This window comes from Nycticebus coucang, chromosome 3 (assembly GCF_027406575.1).
Source record: "Nycticebus coucang isolate mNycCou1 chromosome 3, mNycCou1.pri, whole genome shotgun sequence".
In the NCBI taxonomy this organism is placed as follows: domain Eukaryota; kingdom Metazoa; phylum Chordata; class Mammalia; order Primates; family Lorisidae; genus Nycticebus; species Nycticebus coucang.
The window spans coordinates 69,157,156-69,178,221 of NC_069782.1; the positions used below are offsets into that span (position 1 = coordinate 69,157,156).

At 52.2% G+C, this 21,066-nt stretch overlaps 3 protein-coding genes across 14 annotated transcripts in view; 1 reads left to right on the forward strand and 2 right to left on the reverse strand.

Annotated features, from left to right (window-relative positions):
- Positions 1-272: 272 nt before the first annotated feature.
- Positions 273-13,787, reverse strand: RASAL3 (RAS protein activator like 3). 7 transcript variants are annotated; one of them, XM_053584393.1, is made up of 19 exons: positions 13,653-13,787; positions 12,177-12,284; positions 11,389-11,723; positions 9,534-9,670; positions 9,318-9,396; positions 9,138-9,199; positions 8,586-8,656; positions 7,785-7,911; positions 7,592-7,690; positions 6,611-7,159; positions 6,095-6,239; positions 5,693-5,837; positions 4,120-4,356; positions 3,833-4,034; positions 3,615-3,733; positions 2,405-2,795; positions 1,943-2,100; positions 1,315-1,435; positions 273-1,218 (listed from the first exon to the last, which is right to left on the reverse strand). In XM_053584393.1, the coding sequence occupies exons 3-19, from the start codon at positions 11,708-11,710 to the stop codon at positions 1,075-1,077; spliced, it is 3,108 nt and encodes a 1,035-aa protein (XP_053440368.1). In that variant the 5' UTR covers positions 11,711-11,723; positions 12,177-12,284; positions 13,653-13,787; the 3' UTR covers positions 273-1,074. The 7 variants fall into 7 exon arrangements, with proteins under 7 accessions (XP_053440368.1, XP_053440366.1, XP_053440365.1 ...); XM_053584391.1 differs by having other exon boundaries at positions 11,389-12,284; XM_053584390.1 differs by lacking the exon at positions 13,653-13,787 and having other exon boundaries at positions 12,177-12,312.
- Positions 12,444-20,385, reverse strand: PGLYRP2 (peptidoglycan recognition protein 2). Of its 2 annotated transcripts, XM_053584406.1 has the most exons (6): positions 20,254-20,385; positions 19,472-19,586; positions 17,004-18,068; positions 15,510-15,720; positions 14,601-14,898; positions 12,444-13,848 (listed from the first exon to the last, which is right to left on the reverse strand). In XM_053584406.1, the coding sequence occupies exons 2-6, from the start codon at positions 19,530-19,532 to the stop codon at positions 13,822-13,824; spliced, it is 1,662 nt and encodes a 553-aa protein (XP_053440381.1). In that variant the 5' UTR covers positions 19,533-19,586; positions 20,254-20,385; the 3' UTR covers positions 12,444-13,821. The 2 variants fall into 2 exon arrangements, with proteins under 2 accessions (XP_053440381.1, XP_053440380.1); XM_053584405.1 differs by lacking the exon at positions 20,254-20,385 and having other exon boundaries at positions 19,472-19,610.
- LOC128581490 (ultra-long-chain fatty acid omega-hydroxylase) overlaps positions 19,518-21,066 on the forward strand; it is a 76,242-nt gene continuing 74,693 nt past the window's right edge. For all 5 annotated transcript variants that reach the window (XM_053584408.1, XM_053584410.1, XM_053584411.1 and 2 more), the window contains exons 1-2: positions 19,518-19,656; positions 19,781-19,976. The gene's annotated coding sequence lies outside the window, so the exon portion shown is untranslated. The remainder of the gene's footprint in view (positions 19,657-19,780; positions 19,977-21,066) is intronic.

Below are 21,066 nucleotides of genomic sequence, written 5' to 3' on the forward strand. Positions count from 1 at the left end.
ACTTCCCATCTACCTGCCCATTCACTCACCACCCAAGCAAATATCCCTTTATTCATACAACCAAGCAACATCCTTACACACATTCTTCTATCCAGCCACTCAAACATCCATCTACCAATTACATGTTTGTCCTCTCCATTTTGACCTGTCCACTAGAGTGTATGCTCTATGAGGAGAGGAATCCTGTCTGTCTAGTTCTTGTTTTCCTACTGCCCAACTCAGAGTCTCAAGAGCCCTCAATAAATGTATGGATGACATATATAAAATCACTTACTCAATTCAAATATTTATTTATGAGGCAGGTCTTTGCTAGCCAGACATATCCATCCTGGGTAACCACCCAGTTAGATACTCATGTACCAGGTCAAACATTCAGCAAATGCTAATCTGTCCATCTGCCTCTTGCTCCAACCACCCTACTCCTCACCCATGATTCAAATGATTCATTTACCCAACTGTTCACCCAGAGCCCAACCATCTCCATACCTGCCCACACTTCCTTTATCTACCTCCCACACTCAAGCTCTCCCTCCCATGAGGGACCTGGTTGGGATTTGGGAGGCTAGGGAGATTCTTTTATCTGGGGCCTGAAGTTGGCAGAGTAGGTTGGGAGGGCATGGGGGTGTGAGTTGGGTGGGAGTGGAAAGGGAATCCATGCTTCATTGAGAAGCAGGTGCTGCCCGTAACAGTGATGAATACCTGTGCAGAGAACTATAGATCCATTTTACAGGTGAGAAAACAGAGCCTCATAGAGAGTGAAAGTCTAATGTCACATACCTGGTGAGAATCTGCTCACATCACCCCCTCCATGAGACTTTTAATTAGGGGAGAATTTAGGAGAGCTGAATGGAGGTTGGGGGACAAAGTTCTAAGAATTGCCGATGCTTAGGGGGCAAAGAAACCACCAATTTCACTGAAATCAAGATTTACTGGGCAGGTTCATAGCGCCAGAGTGGTTGGCACCCACAGCAGCACTCCTCATTGTAGGCCATGTAGGACAAAGGCAAGTTCAGACACCCTCCTCGAGACAGCTATCTCTCTGCTTCCAGACCACGTGTGGGTGAGATGAACAGCTCAAGTGGTGTCTCCATTGACGCAGGGTGTTTTGATGGGCAGAGGCTGGCTCTGGGATCCCAGCGTCCTTGGCAAAACCTGCAGGGTCTGTACAGCATCCTTCAGCCAGGCTTGCGAATTCTCCATCTCAGTTAGACGGCGCTCCTGGGGAGGCAGCGGCGGTGGGCTCAGAGCCAGAAAATTGCACCCCAACCGTGGCTCCCCCAACATTCAGACCTAGCCCTCGGACAGGAGTCTCACCAGACTTTTTAGACTGTGCCCTTCACTGCTTGGAAGGCCACTCTCCGGATCCAACTTTGAGGTCCTGTGGGTGTCAGGGACAAGGCAGGGAAAGACAGAAGCTGAGAAGTCCCTTCTAGCTCTGAAAGAGCAAGGGATTCAGAAAACTGAGCAGGAGCGAAGGCGTTTGTTTCAACTGGGGGGGGCGGGGCCTAAATTTGCCTCAAGCAGGGTAGGATCAGAGCCTGGGACGGTTGGGATGAAAAAACCAATCAGTCGATCATTGAAGGCGGGGTTTGGCCAATCCTGGGTGGAGTCACGAAGGAACATGCAGATTGGGATATGTGAATGCCCTCCCAGGCAGGTTGAGATGGGGTTTATTGAGGGATGGGGCCTGGATGAGAGGACCTGCCAGGGTCGTGAGAAGGCCTAAATGGGTGGGACCATCTGGGGGGGTGCTTACTAAGAAGAGGGGCCTGGAACGCATATAGAAGTGCGGGAGACGAAGGGGCGTGGTCGTGCCAGGCATGCTTTGGGCGAAACTAACTGGGAGGCGGGGCCGGGGGGGGGTCTGAAAGGTGGGGCCTGAGCATATCTAATTGGAGCAGGCCCACCTGGAGGCGGAGCTGGTGGAGAGGGCGGGGCTCACCCTCTACTGTGCCGGGGGTCCAGATCTCGCAGTTGGCCTCGCAGCTGCTCCTGCTGCTCGGTGAGAGCCTGGATGTGGGTGCTCAGCGACTCCACGAGACAGGACAGCACTTTCTGCTCCTTGCGCAGCGCAGCCACCTCGCACTGCAGCTCTGCTATCTGTGGAGGGAGAGCAACTGTTAACCTGATCCTTGGTACGCGCCTTCGTCTCTCTGGAGACCCAGACTTCCCAGACCCAGTCGATGATCTACCACTGCTCTTTCCTGTTGGGGAACAATCGCTGCTGTTGTGCGGAGGAAGAAACAAGTTCAGAGAAGGTCAGGCTAGGCCAGGGGTCACAGCGCAGCGAGCTCAATACTTGAGCCCAGACTTGCCTGGCCCTTCTGTCTTTTCCCAGTCCGGTCTCTGCTCGCTCCTTCGCCCCTCTGTCCTCCCCCAGGGGCGGGCCTGGGCTTGACCTCACCTTGCTTAAGGGTCGGTGCGTGCCCACTGCCTGGTCTCGGTCCCGCGGCTGATCAAAGTGACGCTGCCAGGGCACCGACGGCTTCCGAGGCAGCGAAGAAAAGGCCCCGGTCCAGAGCCGGCTGCCGGGCGCAGGACCGGTGCTCAAAGAGCCTTTGGGTCGCGGCCGAGGCCCCACAGACCGGCGGCGGCGAGCAGGGCGTCCGGCAGGGACGCTCTGTGTGCGCTGCACTGTCCGGGGCCCCCTCTGGGGCTGCTCTTCGTCCGGCCGCGGCCGGGCCCAACTGCCTGTGCGGTGAACACTGCGCAGGGACTGGCTCTTGGAGATGAGAGGGGTGTGCTTGGGAAGGTCCCGGGGGGCCAAGAAGCCGGGTTTCTCCCCTGCAAAGAAGCTGGGGGTGGGATGTGGGAGCTCAGACCTTCACTTTGCCCCATGATGACCTATCCTGATCTCTGACCAGAAGTAGTGTGACCTCACCCCCATTTATTTCCATCTATGTGATCCCTGATCCCGTTTTATTTTTATTTTATTTTATTTTTTTTAGACAAAACCTCATACTGTTGCCCTGGTGTTATAGCTCACAGCAAACTCAAGCTCTTGGGCTGGAGTAATCCTCACCTCAGCATCCCTAGCAGCTGGGATTATAGGTGTTTGCCATGATGCCTGGCTAGTTTTTCTATTTTTGGTAGAGATGGGGTCTTGCTTTTGCTCATGCTGTTCTTGAACTCCTGAGCTCCAACAATCCACCCACCTTCGCCTCCCAGAGTGTTCAGATTACAGACATGAGCCACCACACACACCCAGTTTTGCTATCTTTAGTAGAGACTGCAATCTTACTTTTTGCTGAGGGGGGTCTTGAATCACCTAAATTCAGGTGATTCACCTTCCTTAACCTCCTGGAGAGCTAGGATTAAAGGCATGGGCCATAATTCCCTGGCCCTTTGATCCTGTTCTTGATGGGATTACTTTTGACCTCTGACCCTGATGAGACCCTGTCTTCTCTATGACCTTGGACTTGACTCCAATCTAACCTCTAGTCTTACCCTTCACCTCTAACACAATGTGACCTTTTACCCAACCCTTTCTATAAGCTTTGATTCCAGTCTGACCCTGCCCTTGACTTCTGCTTACATGATCCACCCTCACCTGAACCTCAGTCTGAGCTGCTCCTGCTTCCACTGTTTAGAACCTTGACCAGATTTGAGGTTACCTGGTGTGAACCTGGGCTGGGGGCTTTGGGAGACACATTGGCACTGACACAGGAACAGGCCGGCCCTCCTCAATGGCTCCCAGGATGGTGGGCAGCGGTTCCAGGCTGTCACAGGTTGTCTGGTGAGGCATGCAGGAAGGATGCTGAGCAAGCTCTCCAGGGCCAGAGCTCCCAACCTCCTTGCCTCCCTTACCCTGTTTCTTGGGTTCAAGCCACACCTGATCAAGTTCAGCAAAGATTGTACAGAGCTGGGCATGCAGGACTGCCAACTGGAGAGCCAAGTTGCTGCTGCCCTGGTAACTACTGGGTGCGACATCCAAATCCACCATGGCCACCTGGTCCAGGAAGTGTTGCATGGCTGGTCCGTGTTTCTCCAGGAAGCTATTCATGAAGCCCATGTAGGCCTCCTTCTCACCAAACCTGAGTCAAGGTAGGCTGGGTGGATCACGTCAGGCACCTACCACCCCCATACCCCCAGCATGGCTCCCATCCTCCCGGCACCTACGGGGCATGGTTGGCAAGGTTCTGGATAACCTTGGCAATCAGTGTGAGGGTGCGTGCTGGGCTGGGTGCTGGGTGTTCTGGTGCCAGACCAAAGAGGCTGGGTGCCAGGATGGCAGGGCACAGGAGCCGCAGGAAGAGGGAGGCACACACCAGTCGGGGGCCTAGTGCTTCAGAGCCACGTGCTTTGCATGCTTCTCGCCAGGCTGAGAACACAATGCCCAGCTCTGCAGGGAACCATCTAGGACAGAAGAAGGAATGGTCAGAAGGGGAGGCTATGGACATAAAGGTTAAGTTTGTAAGGTCAGGGGTCAGGAGTTCCCAAAGTAATTCATTATTGGTCCATGATCCTTTTTTCTTTTCTTTTTTTTTTTTTTTTTGCACTTTTTTGCCGGGGCTGGGTTTGAACCCTCCACCTCTGGCATATGGGGCCAGTGCCCTATCCCTTTGAGCCACAGGTGCTGCCCAGTCCATGATCCTTTAGGAAGCTATTTATGAAGCTGAGCAAGGCAAGGGTCCAGTTGCACTGGGTGCAGACTGACCCAGAAGAAATGCAGGCCTCCTTCTCACTGAACCGGGGATCTAGGATCTGACATCTGAGGTAATAATGCATGGGTTATGGATCTGTTTGGGGTCATGACTCACCATATAGTTATGGTGCTCTCTGGGGACAATATTCTTTCTTTCTTTTTTATTTTTTCTTTTTGAGACAGAGTCTCACTATGTCACCCTCAGTAGGTGCTATGGCATCACAGCTCACAGCAACCTCAAACTCTTGGGCTTAAGTGATTCTCTTGCCTCAGCCTCCTGTGTAGCTGGGACTACAGGCACCCACCACAACGCCTGGCTATTTTTTGTTGCTGTTGTCATTGTTTAGCTGGCCTGGGCTGGGTTTGAACCCGCCAGCCTGGGAGTATGTGGCTGGCACTGTAACCACTGTATTATTGGCGCCAAGCCTAGAGACAATATTCTTAGAGTTGTGGATACAGGGACACGTGGAAACAGAAGTCATAAGCTTAGGATGCAGTTATTATTTGACATGAGATTGAGGTGCCAGAATGCATAATATTATGAAAGATTAGGGTTATAGGGTCAGAAATTCACTGGACTGAAGTCAGAGATTAGGCATCCAGTTTAACCTAGGGTCAGAGGTCAAGGGACTGGATCCCAGGTTTCCTGTGATCAGTTGTGTGGAGTTTGAGGTATTGGGTCACTTAAGTCAGGAGTCATAAGATTAGGAGTATGGCATTATCTGGAATCAGAAGTCATAGAACTCAGGTCGGTGGCATATCATTGGGGATAGGTTGCCTGATGTAGTTAATAAAACTTTGGGACACCCAGATAAACTTAAATTTCAGATAAGTAATTTATATATGTGTCTATTATATATTTATAATTTAATTTATCAGAATTTTTATTTATATTTGGGACATACCAAATAAGCTTTATTTGATATATCCTAAATATTGCATCAAATTTAAGTGATCATTCTATGTTTTATCTGGCAACCCTAATTGGGAGTCTGGGTTAGCATGGTAGGCAGGAGTGGGCTCAGGTGCTGGGACCCTGATTCTCACTCGTAGGAGTGGATGATGGTTTCGAAGACCTCCTCACAGATGTTTCGAAGTCTGGCTTGGTGCTCAGGCAGCTCTGAGACTGGGCATTTGCTGGGGTCCACCTCACAGTCCTCAGTGGAGCCACAGAGACGCCGCACAACCTGCCCTGCAGCCCAGGATAGCCAGATAGAAGCTGGGGCATCACCACCAAAACCCACCAAACCCAACCTTTAACCCTATCTCCAACTTACTACAGAGGCATCTAACATCTCAGAGAGCTCCCAATTCCACTAGGATCCTAGAACCTCCAAAGAACCACCCACCACCAGAATCCAGGTTACCTAAGGACTCCTAACACTCCTCCCAGGTCCCCTCGCCCACCCAGCAGGACTCTGACACTGACCTTCCCCTCCTTCAACTCACCCAGGGTCTGCTGAAGGTAATCTTGCGCCACCAGCTTCATATACTCGTCGATGGCTTTGGTGGCCAAGGTATTTTCCCGGAAGAGCAGCGCCTCACGGCCTCCACAGCGTGCCAACTCAGCAGTGCCCAGGTCTGTCACAAGTGCCTGAGCAAGGCAAGGGTCCAGTTGCACCAGGTGCAGACTGACCCAGAAGAAATTCTGACCCTTAGCCCGCCCATCCCATCACTCACACCAGGGGTGCAGATCTCGCCCTTTGCAGGTGAGGCTCAGGCTTCAGCTCCCTTACTGCTGGGACTCATAACTGAGGCCGGAACCTCTCTACCCCTCACAATAGAAACTTAAGCTTTTAGCAGGACTACTTAGGCCCAGACCCTTACAGGTGCAACTCAGGTCCCGCTCTTCAGAGTGCCCCGCCCCTTTCAGGTGAGGCTGAGGTCCAGTGCCCCAGCTCCCGCCCAGAGCCCTCCATCCATCCACACTTGGTCACCCCGCTCCTCTCCGTTGCGGCGCCACACCTGCGCTCGGCCGGTGGCCCGCAGCACGCGCACCATGGCGGCTGCCAGCTCCTCCTTGGCCTGCGCAGGTAGCGCAGGCTCGAGAGCCCGGCAGAGGCGCCCGTAGTGGAAGGTGAGGAATTCCGCCAGCTCCTTATAGCGGTCGGACGGCAGCACGCGCAGGCGTCGGGCCCGGATCCGCGCTCGCAGCGCTGCGCCTGCTGGCGGCCCGAGCAGGGGAAACCAGCGCTCTAGGCCGGCGGCAGGCGCGCGTGGGATATCCAGCTCCTCCAGTGCCAGCGCCACGCGGCCCATCACCGGGACTCCCCGGCCTGAACCGAGCACCCGCAGCCGCAGCGACAGGCGACGCGCCGGTGGCAGCGCCTCGAAGTGGAAGCGCTCGGCCCAGAAGAGCTGCCCTGGGCCGGCCCGCGGTGCAGTGCGCGCCAGTAGTGAGCCATCTAGCCACAGTTCGACACGCACGCCAGGTGGCCCCGCCGCGGCCCGGGGAAGCCCTTTCGCCTCGTGCACCCACACACTCAACCACGTCTCTTTGCGCTCCACGTTGTCCTGCAGATGGGAGTTGGGTAGGAGAAGGGATTCAGAGGAGCTGGCGCTCCAAAGAGGGCACCCCAGGTGAACCGTGAGGCGTTGACCCTGGTGCACAAGGTCCTCAGGGACATCGCTGGGCCCAGGGAAAAGGATGGGGCAGGGTAGTCCCGAGGTGGCCAAGCGGAAGCCTTCTAGCTTTTCTGCAATCTCCTGGAGAAAGATCCGGGCTCCAGGATATGAAAAAAATAGTGAGAACTTTGGGTACAAATAGCGAAGGGAGTGAATAAGAGTGGCTCTGGTAACAGAAGGAGATTCTTGAAGCGGTTGCAAAGGCGTAGGAGGGGCGGTGTGTTGGTGGTGGTTATACAGCCAGCCGGTCTGGGTAGAGTGGAAGGGGCAGGCCAGTCCTGTGGGCTGGGTCTCCGCGTCCCATTTTTCTAGGGCAATGACCTGGGTGGGTTGGAAGTGGCGACGAAGGTCCTCAATCCAGCGGTCTCTTTCAGCGGCTGAGCGACAAGAGAAGCAGCGGCTTCCACCCGCCCACGTTACCTGTTGGGGCGGTGAATCCAAGAGTGTAGTTGAGTCCTAGCCTGGAGCCAAAGGGTTGGAGGTGACAATGAGGTGGAGAGTGGCCTGTATTTACCTGGAAGCAGTAGGGCTCCCCCAGGAGACTGGGGTGCAGTGGCCAGACCTGCACATCCCGCTCAGCATCCAGGTCTAGCTCAGACAGTGTGGCCAGTGATTCCCTGGAGCCCAGAGCACTGGGGGGTCTGAGGAGGGGCCAGGTGAGTAAGCAGTCATTCCTCCCTCTTCTTCCCCACCCCTTACAGCCTGAAGGGAGGGCAAAGGAAGGCCAAGATGGATTTGAACCTAAATCGGATTTTGTCCCAACCCTGTCTCCAGAACTCCCCTCTGTGGCATCTTATCACTTTTAGAGTAAACTCAACTCTTTATGGTGGCTCCTATCACTTTGCATAGTCCAGCCTACGTCACCTTTGACCTCGTTTCCCTCCACTTAATCTCTCATTTTCTGAGCTCCAATCACTGCAGTGCGACTAGGACTCTGTTTTCATTGATGTTTTTGCCTCTTGGCCATTGCACTTGCTGTTCCCTATGCCTGGAATGCTTTTCCCACCCCTTCTTGATCTAGTTAATTTCTGTCCAGGCTTCAGATCTCAGCTCAAAGGGTCCATTCCTTCACTCTCCCAGACCAAGATGTTGACTTAGCTCCCATCCCTTTTTAGAGTTATTGAGTCAGCTTTGGCCTCCACCCTTCAACTATGGGTTGACTCATGCTAGGGTCTTTCAGTGGCCCTAACATCACCTGACAAAGGGGCAGAACACAGAGGAGACCACAGAGGGTGTTCGGTGAAGGTCAGAGTGATAAGCAGGAAGAGGAAAGTGCAAGGTTGACTCTCAGCTCCAGAGTCTTGGAGACCCTTACCCATCCCGGGGGGCATTGGCTCCTAGCTCTGCCCTGGCCTTTTTCTTCTCTTTCAGCCTCTTGAGCAACCCCTGTGGGGGAGGGAGATGTCAGCTGGGCAAAACCCTGAGTTCCCTCCTCACATTTTTCTCTCCTGGGGTGTCCCAGAGAATCTTCTGGTCTTGGGGACCAAGATCCACCCCAGTCTGCATTAGCAGGAATAATAAGGGCAGACAATACCTCCCATTTCTTTCTTTGTTTATGGTCACTCTCTCTTTTTTTTTTTTTTGGCTGGGGCTGGGTTTGAACCCACCACCCCCAGTGTATGGGGCCGGTGCCCTACTCATTGAGCCACAGGCACCGCCCAATACCTCCCATTTCTAAAGAAGGTGTTTCATGCTTTCTTGCATTCTCTCCTGATTTCTCATAAACAGCCCAAGAGGAAAGTTCTCTTTTTATTGCCATTTGATGGAAAAAGACTCTGAGGCCCAGAGAAGGTCAGCAACCTGCCAGCCCACAAATCCTCAGAGATGGGTGATCTCTGCTCTCCCCATCCCCCACTGGTTGTCTCACCCGAACATTGTGGACTTGGTTGGGACCAGCACCCTCTGGTTCAGTCTTCCCAGGAATCCGATCTGTGGGCAATAAGAGGTGAGAAGTTGGAATCATCTTAAACTCTGTCTCACCTTAAGAGGCTCCATCCCTTTACACTTCTCCTGCTTACCTGGATCCCTTTACACTTCTCCTGCTTACCTGGATCCTTGAAGTTCCCCATGGTCATGTGGATGCTGCCCTCAGAGGTAGCACTTCCCATTCGTGGCCTTCGAGGACCCTATTCTCCCACAGTAGTGAGCAGTAAGAGAGGGGAGGCAGATACCTCCCCCATTATCCTCCCTCCCACCCCTGCCTCTGTCCTGTACCCTTCCCTTTTCTTCCTTCCCTCCCCTTGCCCATGTGCCTACTCATTACCTCCTCCTCACTCCCAAGCAGCACCAGTTTCCCATCAAGCAGGGTGAAGCTCCCAATGTCCCAGACAGGCACATCAGATGTAGGGGCCTCAGGGATCTGTGGGGCAAGGGGCTCTGGCTCTGGCTCTGGCTCTGGCTCTGGAAAGAGGAGAAGGTGCTGGGGAACCTAAGTATCTTTTCCTCTTCCTGACGATACCCTGTCCATTTATTAAGGCTTATTTAATCCTCCAAAAGCCACTGAAAGTGCTATTATAACTGAGACCCAGAGAGATCGAGTAACTTGCCTAGTGTCACTCAGTTTGTGAGTGGTGGAGCTGGCTTCAGACACAAGCAATCCTCTTAATCAAGACAGTAGGTTGGTCCAAGAAGTTAAATAACAGGACAGGAGCCTTGGTTCCTGACATAAATAACTAACCTAAGGTGGAAAGTTTTCAAAGCTTGAGAACAGAACAGAAAAAATTCAGGGTAGGGAGATGTATCTTTCTTTTTTTTTTTTTTTGCAGTTTTTTGCTGGGTCTGGGTTTTAACCTGCTGCCTCTGGCATATGGGGCCAGCGCCCTACTCCTTTGAGCCACAGGTGCCGCCCCAGGGAGAGGTATCTTACTTAGGGGAGAGGAGGTGGTGTTGGTAGGTTAGGGAAGGCCTTCTAGAGAGTGAGTCTGCACTTGGTCTTGAACAGCAGGTGGGATTATGACAATCAAGGGAGGGGCAGGAATTGCTTAAGTGAAGACTGGGAGGCAGGGAGGTCCAGGGAAATGAAAGGACAAAAGAGGCTTAAGGGCTTAAAGGCTGGAGGGGAAGGTTTGGGAAGAGATTGGTGGAGGGCCTTGGGCACTATTTGGAGGAACTGGGGTTTTATCCTGGTGGCACTGGGGAGCCATGGGAAGTATTTGAGCAGGTGAAGAGCAGGTCTGCTGGTTAAAGATCTTTCTATAGAATGGGCAACACCTGACACCCTGGAGGGGGTTGAAGAGATGCCTTTGCAAACTGGAAATATGAGGGGTGAGAATGAAATGAATTTCCAGGAAATGGAAGGTAATCCTTCCAGATTACCTATTTCCTTATTTTACCACCAAGTGCAATAAATAATAACTTCCACTTATTAATGAATCACTTAAAATATCCTTAGCCCTGAGCCAGTGCTACATTCCTAAATTCTAATCATCAGGATATCCATTACTCTTCTAGATTCCTCTGTGTGACACTTAGCACCATCTGTCATTTTCTTCCTGACTTATTTATTGTCTGTCACCTCCATTATACTACAAGTTCAATGGGGCGCCATCTGTCTTATTCACTGCTGCGTCCTCAGTGCCTAAATCAGGGCCCAGCATATAATACATGCTCAAGAAATGTCTGCTTAAATGAAGGAATAAATGAATAAATAAAAGCAAATGAAATGATTATACCTTCAAGATAGGGATTATTACTTCCATTTAACTGATGGGGAAGCTGAGGCTCAAGGAGGTGAGAAACTAAGACTAGGAAGCTAGAAGACAGGAGAAGCAGGAGGTAGTGGAGATGGATACCTGGGTATGAGAGGATGGGCCTGGTCCACTGGATTCAACAAGAGCCATTGGGGGCAAGCCATCTGGACAGCACAATTATGGGTCTATTCCCTGTCCCTTCCTTAGTCTGGACTCCCCTACCCACAGGTCCCTGGCAACTCCTCCCACCCCTTACATGGAAAGAGGGAAGAGGGCAGCAGGGCCCCAGCCACTTCCTGCTGGGCTTTTGCACTCCCCACAACTTCCTGTGTCTGCAGGGCTGATGCTGTGGAGGCAGATGAGGCGGACGAAACCCAAGCATCCGGTTTCCCAGCCCAGGCCCAAGCTCAGAGTGGGGGAGCCATGTACCTGGGGCCTCTGGTTCTGGCTCTGGCTCCAGCGGTGGGTTCTTATGCCTCCCCCAGAGGGTCTTGGATAGTCGCAGGCGACTGGTGCGTGACTCCTTGGGGGGTGCAGAGAGGACCCGACGGAACAGCGAACGAGGGGCTGGTTGGCTGCTGACCATGGGCTCCTGATGGCTCAGTGCCCTGCTCCAGCCAGGAAGGCGGCCCCAGCGGAATCCCCCAGTCCCCTTCTCTCCAGTGCCCCCTGTGTGCCAGCGGTAGGAAGTCAAGGGAGAGGGGGCCGTGTGCTGGGTTTGGGAGGCCTGGCTTGGTGACGGTGGGTCCATGGTGGGGGTTTACCTGGGGGATGAGAGAGTGACAATTCAGTGTCTGCTCACATCTTGCCCTCATCTTGGCCTCCTCCCCACTCTCACCTCTGCCTCCCGGGAGCCCCTCAAGAGATCATACGCACTCCCTCCCTTACCTTGATTTCCTGGCCAACCCCAGAATCACTGGCTGTCTGCACCCTGCCCAGCTTCCTCCCGCTGAACTCAACTCCACGTGACCCTGTCTGTCTCACCCCACCCCACAGCCAGGCTGGGAGGGCAGAGTAGGTGAGCTGAAGAGGTGGCAGAGCAGGCTTCTGGCAAGAAGGACCCTGAATCCCTCACTGACCAAGAGGCAGCAAATGCCCCTCTCACTGAGTCTTAGTTGCCTTCTCTGCAAAATAGGCACATGCTGTATAAATACTGGTGATAATATGGAGCACCTAGAACTCTCACCTTTTGATGGCCAGGGTGTACATTGACTCACCTGTGATCTACTAGCACTATTAGCTGGGTGTCCTCCAACCCAGCAATTCCATTGCTGGATAGATACCCCATAGGTGTGCCCATAAGCACTATCTGTGATAGTCCCAAACTAGAAAAAAGCAAAGTATCCATTGATAGTAGAGTGAATAAATTGTGGTCCTAGCAGAAATGCAGTAATGACAATGAACAAACTACTGGATAATTGAACTTGGATAAATCACAATGTTGAGCACCCCCCCACAATAAAAAAACAACAACAGAGAGTACACACTGTGTGATTCCATTTATAGAAAGTTTCACAGCAGGTAAAACTATGCTTAACAAGTCAGGATATTGGTTTCCTTTAGAGGTGCTAGTTACTGGGAGCTGGCCATGTTTATTATTTAATAATAATATTTTTACTGAAGTGAAATTTACATAATATATACTGAATACATTCTATTTCTTGAGCTGGGTACTGGTTTCATGGGTGTATTCTGTTGTAAGAAGCCATCAAAGTGTACATTTTGGTGGATTTTCCTTGTTTTTCTGTTATGCTGCAATAAATCTTGAAAAATGGGGTGGAAGTCATACACAGGGTTTTGAGCCCATAGTCCCAGCTATTTGAGTGGCTCAGGTGGGAGGATCACTTGTCGAGTTCAAGGCTGCAGTGAGCTGTGATAGTGCTGCTGCATTCCAGGATTGCACACACAGACAGAGACCTTGTCTCTCAAAAGAAGACAGATAGATGGATAGATAGATAGACAGGTAAATGCTGTTCTGAGGAATAAATGATTCAGCATAATTCTGTCCCAGAAGCCAGAAGAAGACAGATTGGGTTTGAGTACCAGTTGGCCCGTTTTCACTGTATGACCTCACATGTCACTTCTCTCTGAGCCTTGGTTTCCATGTTTCCATGTATAAGATGATAATATCAGTTTCCTAAAGTTCACAATGTGAGGCTTTGTCTAGTAAACAAGTATTTCCAGAGTTCCTACTAGGTGCTCGGGGCTGGATGCCTCTCCCTAGAGCTCACATACAGAGGAAAAGAGATCCTAAACTCAAGCATGGGACATTTCTACCTGGTGAAGAGGACTTGGAGGACTTGGACAGACTGGAGTACAGTTTCAGCAGAAGTGCTTCTCTTTGAGAAGGAAAAATCAGGGAGGGCTTTCCCAAGGAGGTGAACTTTGCAATCATTTGCCCACATAACAAGCAGCTCCAAAGTGCCAATGAATTAACATGTCCTTGAGAGTAGCCCTCAACTAATTGATGGGAGTTAGTATATAAATACTCCAGCTATCCCATCCTTTGAGTGAGATGGCTCTGAAGTATATGTCCTATGTTCTTCCTCAGAGCGCTCCAATGGAACTGAGCCATGGTTGCTCACAATGAAAACTTGCTTGGTAACACATCATTTCCTCACTGCTTTCCCTTCCCTTCCTTGGTACCTCATTTTCCAGCTGATACATTCTGAGATCACTTCTTGATAAACTACCTGTACTAGAATCCTTGTATCAAGGTCTGCTTCTGGACAAACCCAAACTAAGACAATGTGTGCAAACGCACATGATGCATGAACAGAAACTTTGTTTCCACCGTCTCTTTATTAGAGGTGTGTGGCTTCTAGGATCATCATGGGCGGCTCCCTCCTGGACCTCTGAGATTCATCCTTCAGTTCTTGGATTCACAGTCTAGAAAAGACAAGGGAGTGTGAGGCTTGGTGTAGGAGGTGGCTAGGTCTGCCCTCCTTACAATAAAACCCTGGATCAGGGAGGGAACAGGGACCCAAAGTTAAGGAGTGGGGACAAAGCTGATTGTGGGCAGGCTAGGACAGGCAGATCAATGAATAGTTGATGAAATGAAGAGGCAAGTAGCATGAGATTATCCATGTGTGATTATAGAGGTGTTTTAGTGATGGAGGTCAGGGGCTTGGATGATGTCATCAGGCCAAAGTTGTGCTGGCTGGGCCTAGATTGCTTAAGCAATAAGAGTTGTCATCAGGTGTCAGGGATTCAGGAACTGAACAATCATCTTTAGGGCTGACATTGTCCAAGCAGAGGATTGCAACACAGGGTTAGGGGCTGGACAGAGTTGTGTGGGCAAAGGGTCATGGGATAGGTTAGTGTTGTAAATGGACAGCGAGCCTTTGTGTAGGCGGCAGAGATGAGGCCAAGGTTGGGTGGACTGGGATGAAGTTGTGCAGGTAGAAGGGTTGTTACTTGGGTATAGGTCATGAAGGCCAGGCTGAAGTTGTGAGGGCAGGTGGCAGGCCCATGTACTAGTTGGGAGGGCAGAAGTGTTAGGCGCCCAGCAAAGGATAAATTGGCTGATTTGGAGCCTGGCTGAGCCTGTGCAGTGCCAGGGTTATAGGTAGGGGTCGGGGGCCCTAAGCAGACAGAGGAAGGGAGTGTGGGCCGTGGTAATGCAGGCAGCAGAGACTCACTGCAGAGAAGTGCGGCCAGGTGCTCAACAGGCGGAAGAGAGCGTCGCCAGGACAGTGGGTGTGCACCAGCTGGCGGTGGCCCAGCAGCGCGTAGTCAGGCCGCAGCAGGCCGGCGCGCACGGCGCACCTGGGGAGCAGATCGCGCGCCGTGCGCAGCGCGGCCTCGGTGGGCAGCGCAGCCGTGTAGTTGCCCACGAAGGCCACGCCGAAGCCGCGGGAGTTGTGGCCGCGCGTGTGTGCGCCTACCCAGTGCCAGCCGCGGCCCTCGTACACATAGCCGTCGGAGCCCACCACGAAGCTGCAGAGGGGACCAGGAAGGAGGTACCACTCAAGGTTTGATGAATGCTCCTCCCCTTATCCTGCTTTCTCGCTGATTCGGCCCTTGTGGCAAGGGTCAATGAACCCGAGTCCTGCTTAATCGCACCGCCCTATCAAGTCAGCTCCGTCCCACTCTCACACCAACTGCCACCCTAGAAGTGTCCTGTCTCTCTGGATCCGTCCCTCAGCATTGGGCACACCCCTTTTGTCCTGACCTCCTCCCCTTTTGCCTTTTCTCAAGTCCAGCTCTCATCTAATTCAGAGTCCTTTTCTGTCTTAGGCAATCACGGCCCCGGCCCAGACTCAACCCCTGCCACAAGCCCTACTCCTCTCCCAGGTCCAGCCTCCAGTCCTAGTTCTCTACCCTGATCCAAGATTCCCACCGGTTCGCTATTCATGGGCCCTACTAAGGCTCGGACTCCAGCATAGGCCAAGCCACCTCTTCAACTTGACTCCACCCATCACAAACTCCTCCTCCATCTTGCCTGCTTTTCTCGGGTTCAAGCCTAGTCTCCCTGCCTCATGCCCCGCCCAGTAAGACTTCACCCCTTCTCATCGAACACGCCCCCTACTCTGTCGGGTTCCACCCACCTGTAGCCGATGTCATCCCAGCCGCGAGTGTTCTGGTGGAAGCGCTGCATGGAGCGCATGCTGGCTACGCAGCGCGCCAAGTCTGTGCAGGGAGATGCAGGAATGTACGTGTGATGCACATACAGGAACCCGAGCGGCAGCTTCAGCGGCGTTGGGCTGCCCCGATATGGCTCCGCTCCCCAGCGGCAGCGGGGGTGGATGGCTGGGCATCCTACGGACAAAGGGGTCCAAGGCTGGGGTCAGCAAGCATTTCTCTGCCTACTGCCAGCATCCCCATCAAAGGACACATATGGATCATCCTCCAGCCTTCTCCTAAATTTGAGAGGAGTCGTCTCTCTTCCCACACAGATCCCTATTAGGGACGGACTGACTAAACTAAATCCAACAGCATCCCAGTTTTGTTGTCTCCTATTCCCTTCAGGATAAAGCCCAAGAATTTTGTCCCAGACTTCAAGGCCCTTTACAACCGAGGGCCCAATGCTCTTTCCAGCTGCCACATTAAGATGGAAAGGCACAGAGAAGGAAGTCCAACTGTGTGCTACTTGCTTCATGTGCTTCATCTTTTTAAACCTTATAGCAAATCCAAAAGATGGCAATGACTTATCTGGCTTTGCTGAAGAACACAAGTTTCAGAGAAGTGAAGCAAAATGGCTAAAGGTGCACAGGAATAACTGGCTGAACTTTCATTTGGACTTCTGTGCCTTTGCATATGCTGAGCCCACTGCCTGGAAGACCATCTTCCTCACTTAAAAAAAAAAAAAAAGGCTCAGTGGCTGAGCCTTGTAATCCCAGCACTTTGAGAGACTGGGATGGGAGGATTGTTTGAGGCCGGGAGTTTTGAGATCAGCCTGGGCCTCATAGCAAGACCCCATCCCTAAAAAAACAATAAATTAGAATTAGCTGGGCAGAAGTCTGAGGTGGGATAATCACTTGAGCCTAGGAGTTTGAGGCTCCAGTGAGCTACAGTTGCACCACTACACTCCAGCCTAGGTGACAGAGTGAAACTGTTTAAAAATTTTTTTTCAGATGAACTCCTTTTCATCCTTCAAGGCCCAACTCTAGCTTTTCCTCATCTTCGCAGCTGTCATGCCCCACCCCATTCCCCTACCGTAGCCTTTTTTTTTTTTTTTGTAGAGACAGAGTCTCACTGTACCGCCCTCGGTAGAGTGCTGTGGCGTCACACGGCTCACAGCAACCTCTAACTCTTGGGCTTACACGATTCTCTTGTCTCAGCCTCCCGGGGAGCTGGGACTACAGGCGCCCGCCACAACGCCCGGCTATTTTTTTGTTGCAGTTTGGCCGGGGCTGGGTTTGAACCCACCACCTTCGGCATATGGGGCCGGCGCCCTGCTCACTGAGCCACAGGCGCCACCCTACCATAGCCTTTATTGCCCCTTTGGAACTTCCCTAGTCTTGAATTCCCTTAAATACATGGGGCTGGAAGTATATGAATCTGTGAGAGAGAGAGTCAGAGGGGATGGTGGACCTTCTCACCTAGGAAGGCCTCAGTGAACTCCTGGGTAGCATAGGTGGCCACCTGAGACAGCTGTTCTTGGCTCATGTCTTGCAGTTGGGGATGTACTGGCCCCAACTTCTGTAGCATGGCAAGGGCCCTCCACACCTGCTGGGCCAGGGTGGTGGCTGAAGTTAGAGCAGCTCCATTCTGCCGTCGGAAGTTACTGCGGAGCCCTGGGTGTCCAACCACCCCAGCTCCATAGTACTGGCTCAGCAAGCTGCTGAGAGGTGGCCGGGGCTCGGGGGTCTGGCTCAGGTAGTATCCAAGGAGGGCCCCATCCAGGGCACCATTGAGGAAGGCCATGGTAAGCACTGATGCCTTGGGGTCCAGGAGTGTAAAGGTCCGTGGGGCAGAGAGCTGGTCCCAGCAACCCTCAGCCCCCAGACCTGGATGGATCTGGATCTGGGGACCTTGGATGAAGGTCATGCCTAGGTTTTCAGCCATGGTGACTGCTAGGAGGCTGTCTATAGTGGTTGGAGACTTGGCTTTGGCATTTGACAAGGATGTTGGGACATCTAGAAAACCAGTTATAGCATCTAGAGGGTTGGCTTCAACATCTGTAGAGGTGACACCTGGAGAGGAATCCCCAAGTCCTGGGGAGATGGCCATTACATCTGGAGTGTTGGGTTCAACACTTGGATCAGTGGCTTCAATATCCTGAGGGGCTTCTGTGCTGTCCAAGGGCAAGTTTATGACCCTGTGTCCCTGCAGCCCTGCCTCCAGCCCCACCAACAGGGGCTCCACAGCCACAGTTGAGCCATCTGGTGCCAGCACCACCCCATATTCCTGTCCACCCCGTACAGCATGTTGGGCTACCTCCTTGGTCAGGACTTGAAGCTCTGGGCTTAGTGTGTAGGGATCCAGCTTGTCAGCGTTGAGGCTTCGTGCTCCAAGCAGGATGTGATGGAGGTGGTTGTGGGGGCCAGAGTTCTGGGCTGACAGCAGCCTTGCAGAGGTGACATAGCTACTGTCGGTTGCTGGTGCCTTCTGCTCAAGCTCAGCCAGGGCCTGGATGACAGAGTCCATAAGGAAGGGCATAGAAGCTGTAGGAAGAGAGAATGTGTTAGCCCAGAAGCCCAGTCTCACCCACTCCTGAACCTCCTTGTCTGATTCCACATCTTCCCTACGTTCCCAGATCTTCGTCTTATAACCCCAAGACCCCCATCACTGTCCTTGTATAGGTGAGAAAAGTAAGACACACAGATCGTTTCCTGTTGCTTAAGTGGTTTGGGCTGTTTGTGAGCACTGGGGGGCCAAAGCAGGTTTATGAGCAGGAGAGGGACATGGCCAGGCTGGCATTTAAGATCGTTTCTTTGGCTGCCAAATGGAAGCAGATTTTCAGAGCGTTAAGGTAGAGAAGGGGAGATAGTGGGTAGGTGAGCGATGATGGTGGCTGAAGGCAGGTGGTGGTGGTGTAGTAGAGAAATTGGGGGAGAGTACCCAGACCTTGAGGGGGAAAGATGAACAGTTTTCGGTGTTGGATTTGGAATGGGGGGATGTTAGTAAGAAAGGTACCTTCTAGAATGCCTAGTGGGAGAAGAAGCATGAGCTTGTGCCATATGGGAGAAATGTCAGTGGCTGAACCTGGAACCTAGAAGTGCTAGGTCACCTGGCTCAGAGCCAGATCCAGGATGGGTAGTTAAATAATAGCTAACATTCAGTAAACATTTACTACATTCCAAGTACCACTTTAGGTGACTTATATAACAACTTGCTTAATCTTTACAACCCCTGTGAGGTAGGGCCTCTTAGCTGCTGTCTTAGTCTACTTGTGCTGCTGTAACAGAGTGGGTAGTTTGTAAAGATCAAAAATTTATTCCTCCCAGTTTTGGAGGCTGGGAACTCCAGGATCAAGGCACTGGCATCTGGAACTTTGCACCCTTCAGAATTATACAGAAATAAGTGACTGTTCTTTACAAATTACTTAGCCTCAGGTATTCTGGTACAGCAGCACGAATGGACTAAGACAAGTCCATTTTTATAGATAAGGCACCTGAAGCACAGGAAAGTTAAGTTACCTGCCTAAAGTCAAATAGCAAAGAAGCAGCAGAGGCAGGATTTGATCCCAGGAATTCTTTATCTCCACACTGTGCTGTTTAGAATCCAGGTTCTTCTCCAGATAGTCCACACTGAAATTCCTCTATAGCTTTGTTCTTCTTTGCCTAAAATGCCCCTTCCTGCTTCTCCCCTGAACACCATTCTCCTTTCTGTCCTAGATCCTGTCTGTGTCTCCTACTCCAGGAAACCTTGCCTATTTTTGGTCCCCAGGCTCCAGGTCCTTTCCCCCATCCCCTGCTATGACCTTATGGGAAACATTTTGTTCCCAGATGGGAGGTTACTTGACAGCTGGGGCTTCCTAAGTCTCTGGCCTCACCCCATACACAGCCGGACACAGAGGGAGCAGTGAATCCTGGGCGAGAATCCTGGCCCCTGACTTCTGACTCACCTGTCTCTGACTCTGGCCACAGCAGCAATCCAAGCAGAATCCAGAGGACACCTTGGACCATCGTTGAGTGGTTCCAGCTTTCAGGGTATATACCCGCTTGACCTCAGTGAAGCACCTTGGTAATTCAGGAAGAAGACAGGCATGGAGGACAGAGCAGAGCTTCTGGCCACTGTCAAAGTCCAATGGTGAATGGCACAGCTGCATTTAGCAGAGCTGTGGGTGGGAGGGAGCAGGGGTATGGGGCAGGGCACCTTGGGTCAAGGTCATCTGAGACTTAAAGTCTCCCCCGGCCTATCCTGTCTCTCCCAGGCTGAGGTCAATGGTCAGTAAGCCAGGCCCATCCTAGTAGGATTCTGGAGGCCAGAGAGTTCAGACTCCAACAAATACTGCCCATTCTTGAGGTAGACTGAGGCCAATCCAGCAATCCCTGCAGCTTCCCTACAGTGACAGCTCTGTAGCTGCTGCTGACCACCAGAGAGGACTCTGCTGCCTGCCCACTTGACTGGTAAGACCAGGTTCACTGGGGGAGGGGGTGGAAAGGGGGCCCTGAAGTTGGCGCTGCCTTCTGCTTTCATTGCAGCCAACACTTCAGGCTCAGGCAAAGGTGCAGGGCCAAGGATTGTTTTCACTGAGGCCTGCTTTGAGCCCACAGGGACCAGGAGATATCACCTCTCATCCAGTTCCAGGCCCTGATCCCGAGCCACCAGAGATAGCTGAGAGCAGGGTTTGGGTTAGGGGTTCAGAATCCTGGCTTTGTTCTGGGAGCTAGCTTCTGGGCTCACCTGTGTTGACAGAGAGGTGTCCTTTTTCTTTCCCAGGTATCAGTGGCTGAGTCCTGCACAGTGGGTCTGTCTCCCCTTTATTCCAGAGTCAGGTGGGGCTGGGCTGAGTGGTTGGGCCACCGTGTATGTAAATTGCTTCCCTGTGGTCCTCCCACCACAAAACCAGCTAGGGGAGTTTCTGGGACTTTGGCTGGAGACACAGCCATTGGGCGGGGCCCTGGCTAGCCTAGGAATGCCCAAATTGTGGCAGGCCTGGGATTCCCCAGGGGCCACCACTGGGGCCTGTTCAAATATCAGTGGTCCTCTTTCTGTCCTCTTTCATTGCCCAAAACAAAGGTGGACACACAGTGGAGGCTCAGGAAGTAGGAACTTGATGGATAGTGTCCTCAGGGGAGTCAGAGACAAATATCCTCCTCCAAGCCTGCGGGATGGGGCTTTGCTTGGTAGAATCACATGGAGAATGTGGACAAAATTTTACAAAGGGGGGCCCATATGTAGAGAATATTTTATAAATATTTTATAAAGTTTTGTAATGAATTTTTTTTTATTTTTTGAGACAGAATCTCACTGTGTCGCCCGGGGTAGAGTGCTGTAGCATCACAGCTCACAGCAATCTCAAACTTCTGTGCTCAAGCAATTCTCTTGCCTCAGCCTCCCAAGTAGCTGGGACTATTGGCACCCGCCACAATGCCTGGCCATTTTTTGGTTGTAGTTGTCATTGTTTGGCAGGCCTGGGCTGGATTCAAACCCACCAGCTCTGGTGTATGTGGCTGGCACCCTAGCTGCTGAGCTACAGGTGCCGAGCCAAGAAAT

Bases quoted from the DNA above. Each gene is read 5' to 3' on its own strand.
- PGLYRP2 (XM_053584406.1), bottom strand. From the start codon at position 19,532: ATGGTCCAAGGTGTCCTCTGGATTCTGCTTGGATTGCTGCTGTGGCCA. The intron at 14,899-15,509 runs GTGGGTGGAACC...TCCCCTCTGCAG, and splicing joins TGGGATGACATCGGCTACAG to CTTCGTGGTGGGCTCCGACG. The intron at 13,849-14,600 runs GTGAGTCTCTGC...TGTCTTTTCTAG, and splicing joins CCTGGCCGCACTTCTCTGCA to ACTGTGAATCCAAGAACTGA.
- RASAL3 (XM_053584393.1), bottom strand. From the start codon at position 11,710: ATGGACCCACCGTCACCAAGCCAGGCCTCCCAAACCCAGCACACGGCC. The intron at 4,035-4,119 runs GTAGGTGCCGGG...ACCTTGACTCAG, and splicing joins AACCTTGCCAACCATGCCCC to GTTTGGTGAGAAGGAGGCCT. The intron at 1,219-1,314 runs GTGAGACTCCTG...CTGCCTCCCCAG, and splicing joins GGCACAGTCTAAAAAGTCTG to GAGCGCCGTCTAACTGAGAT.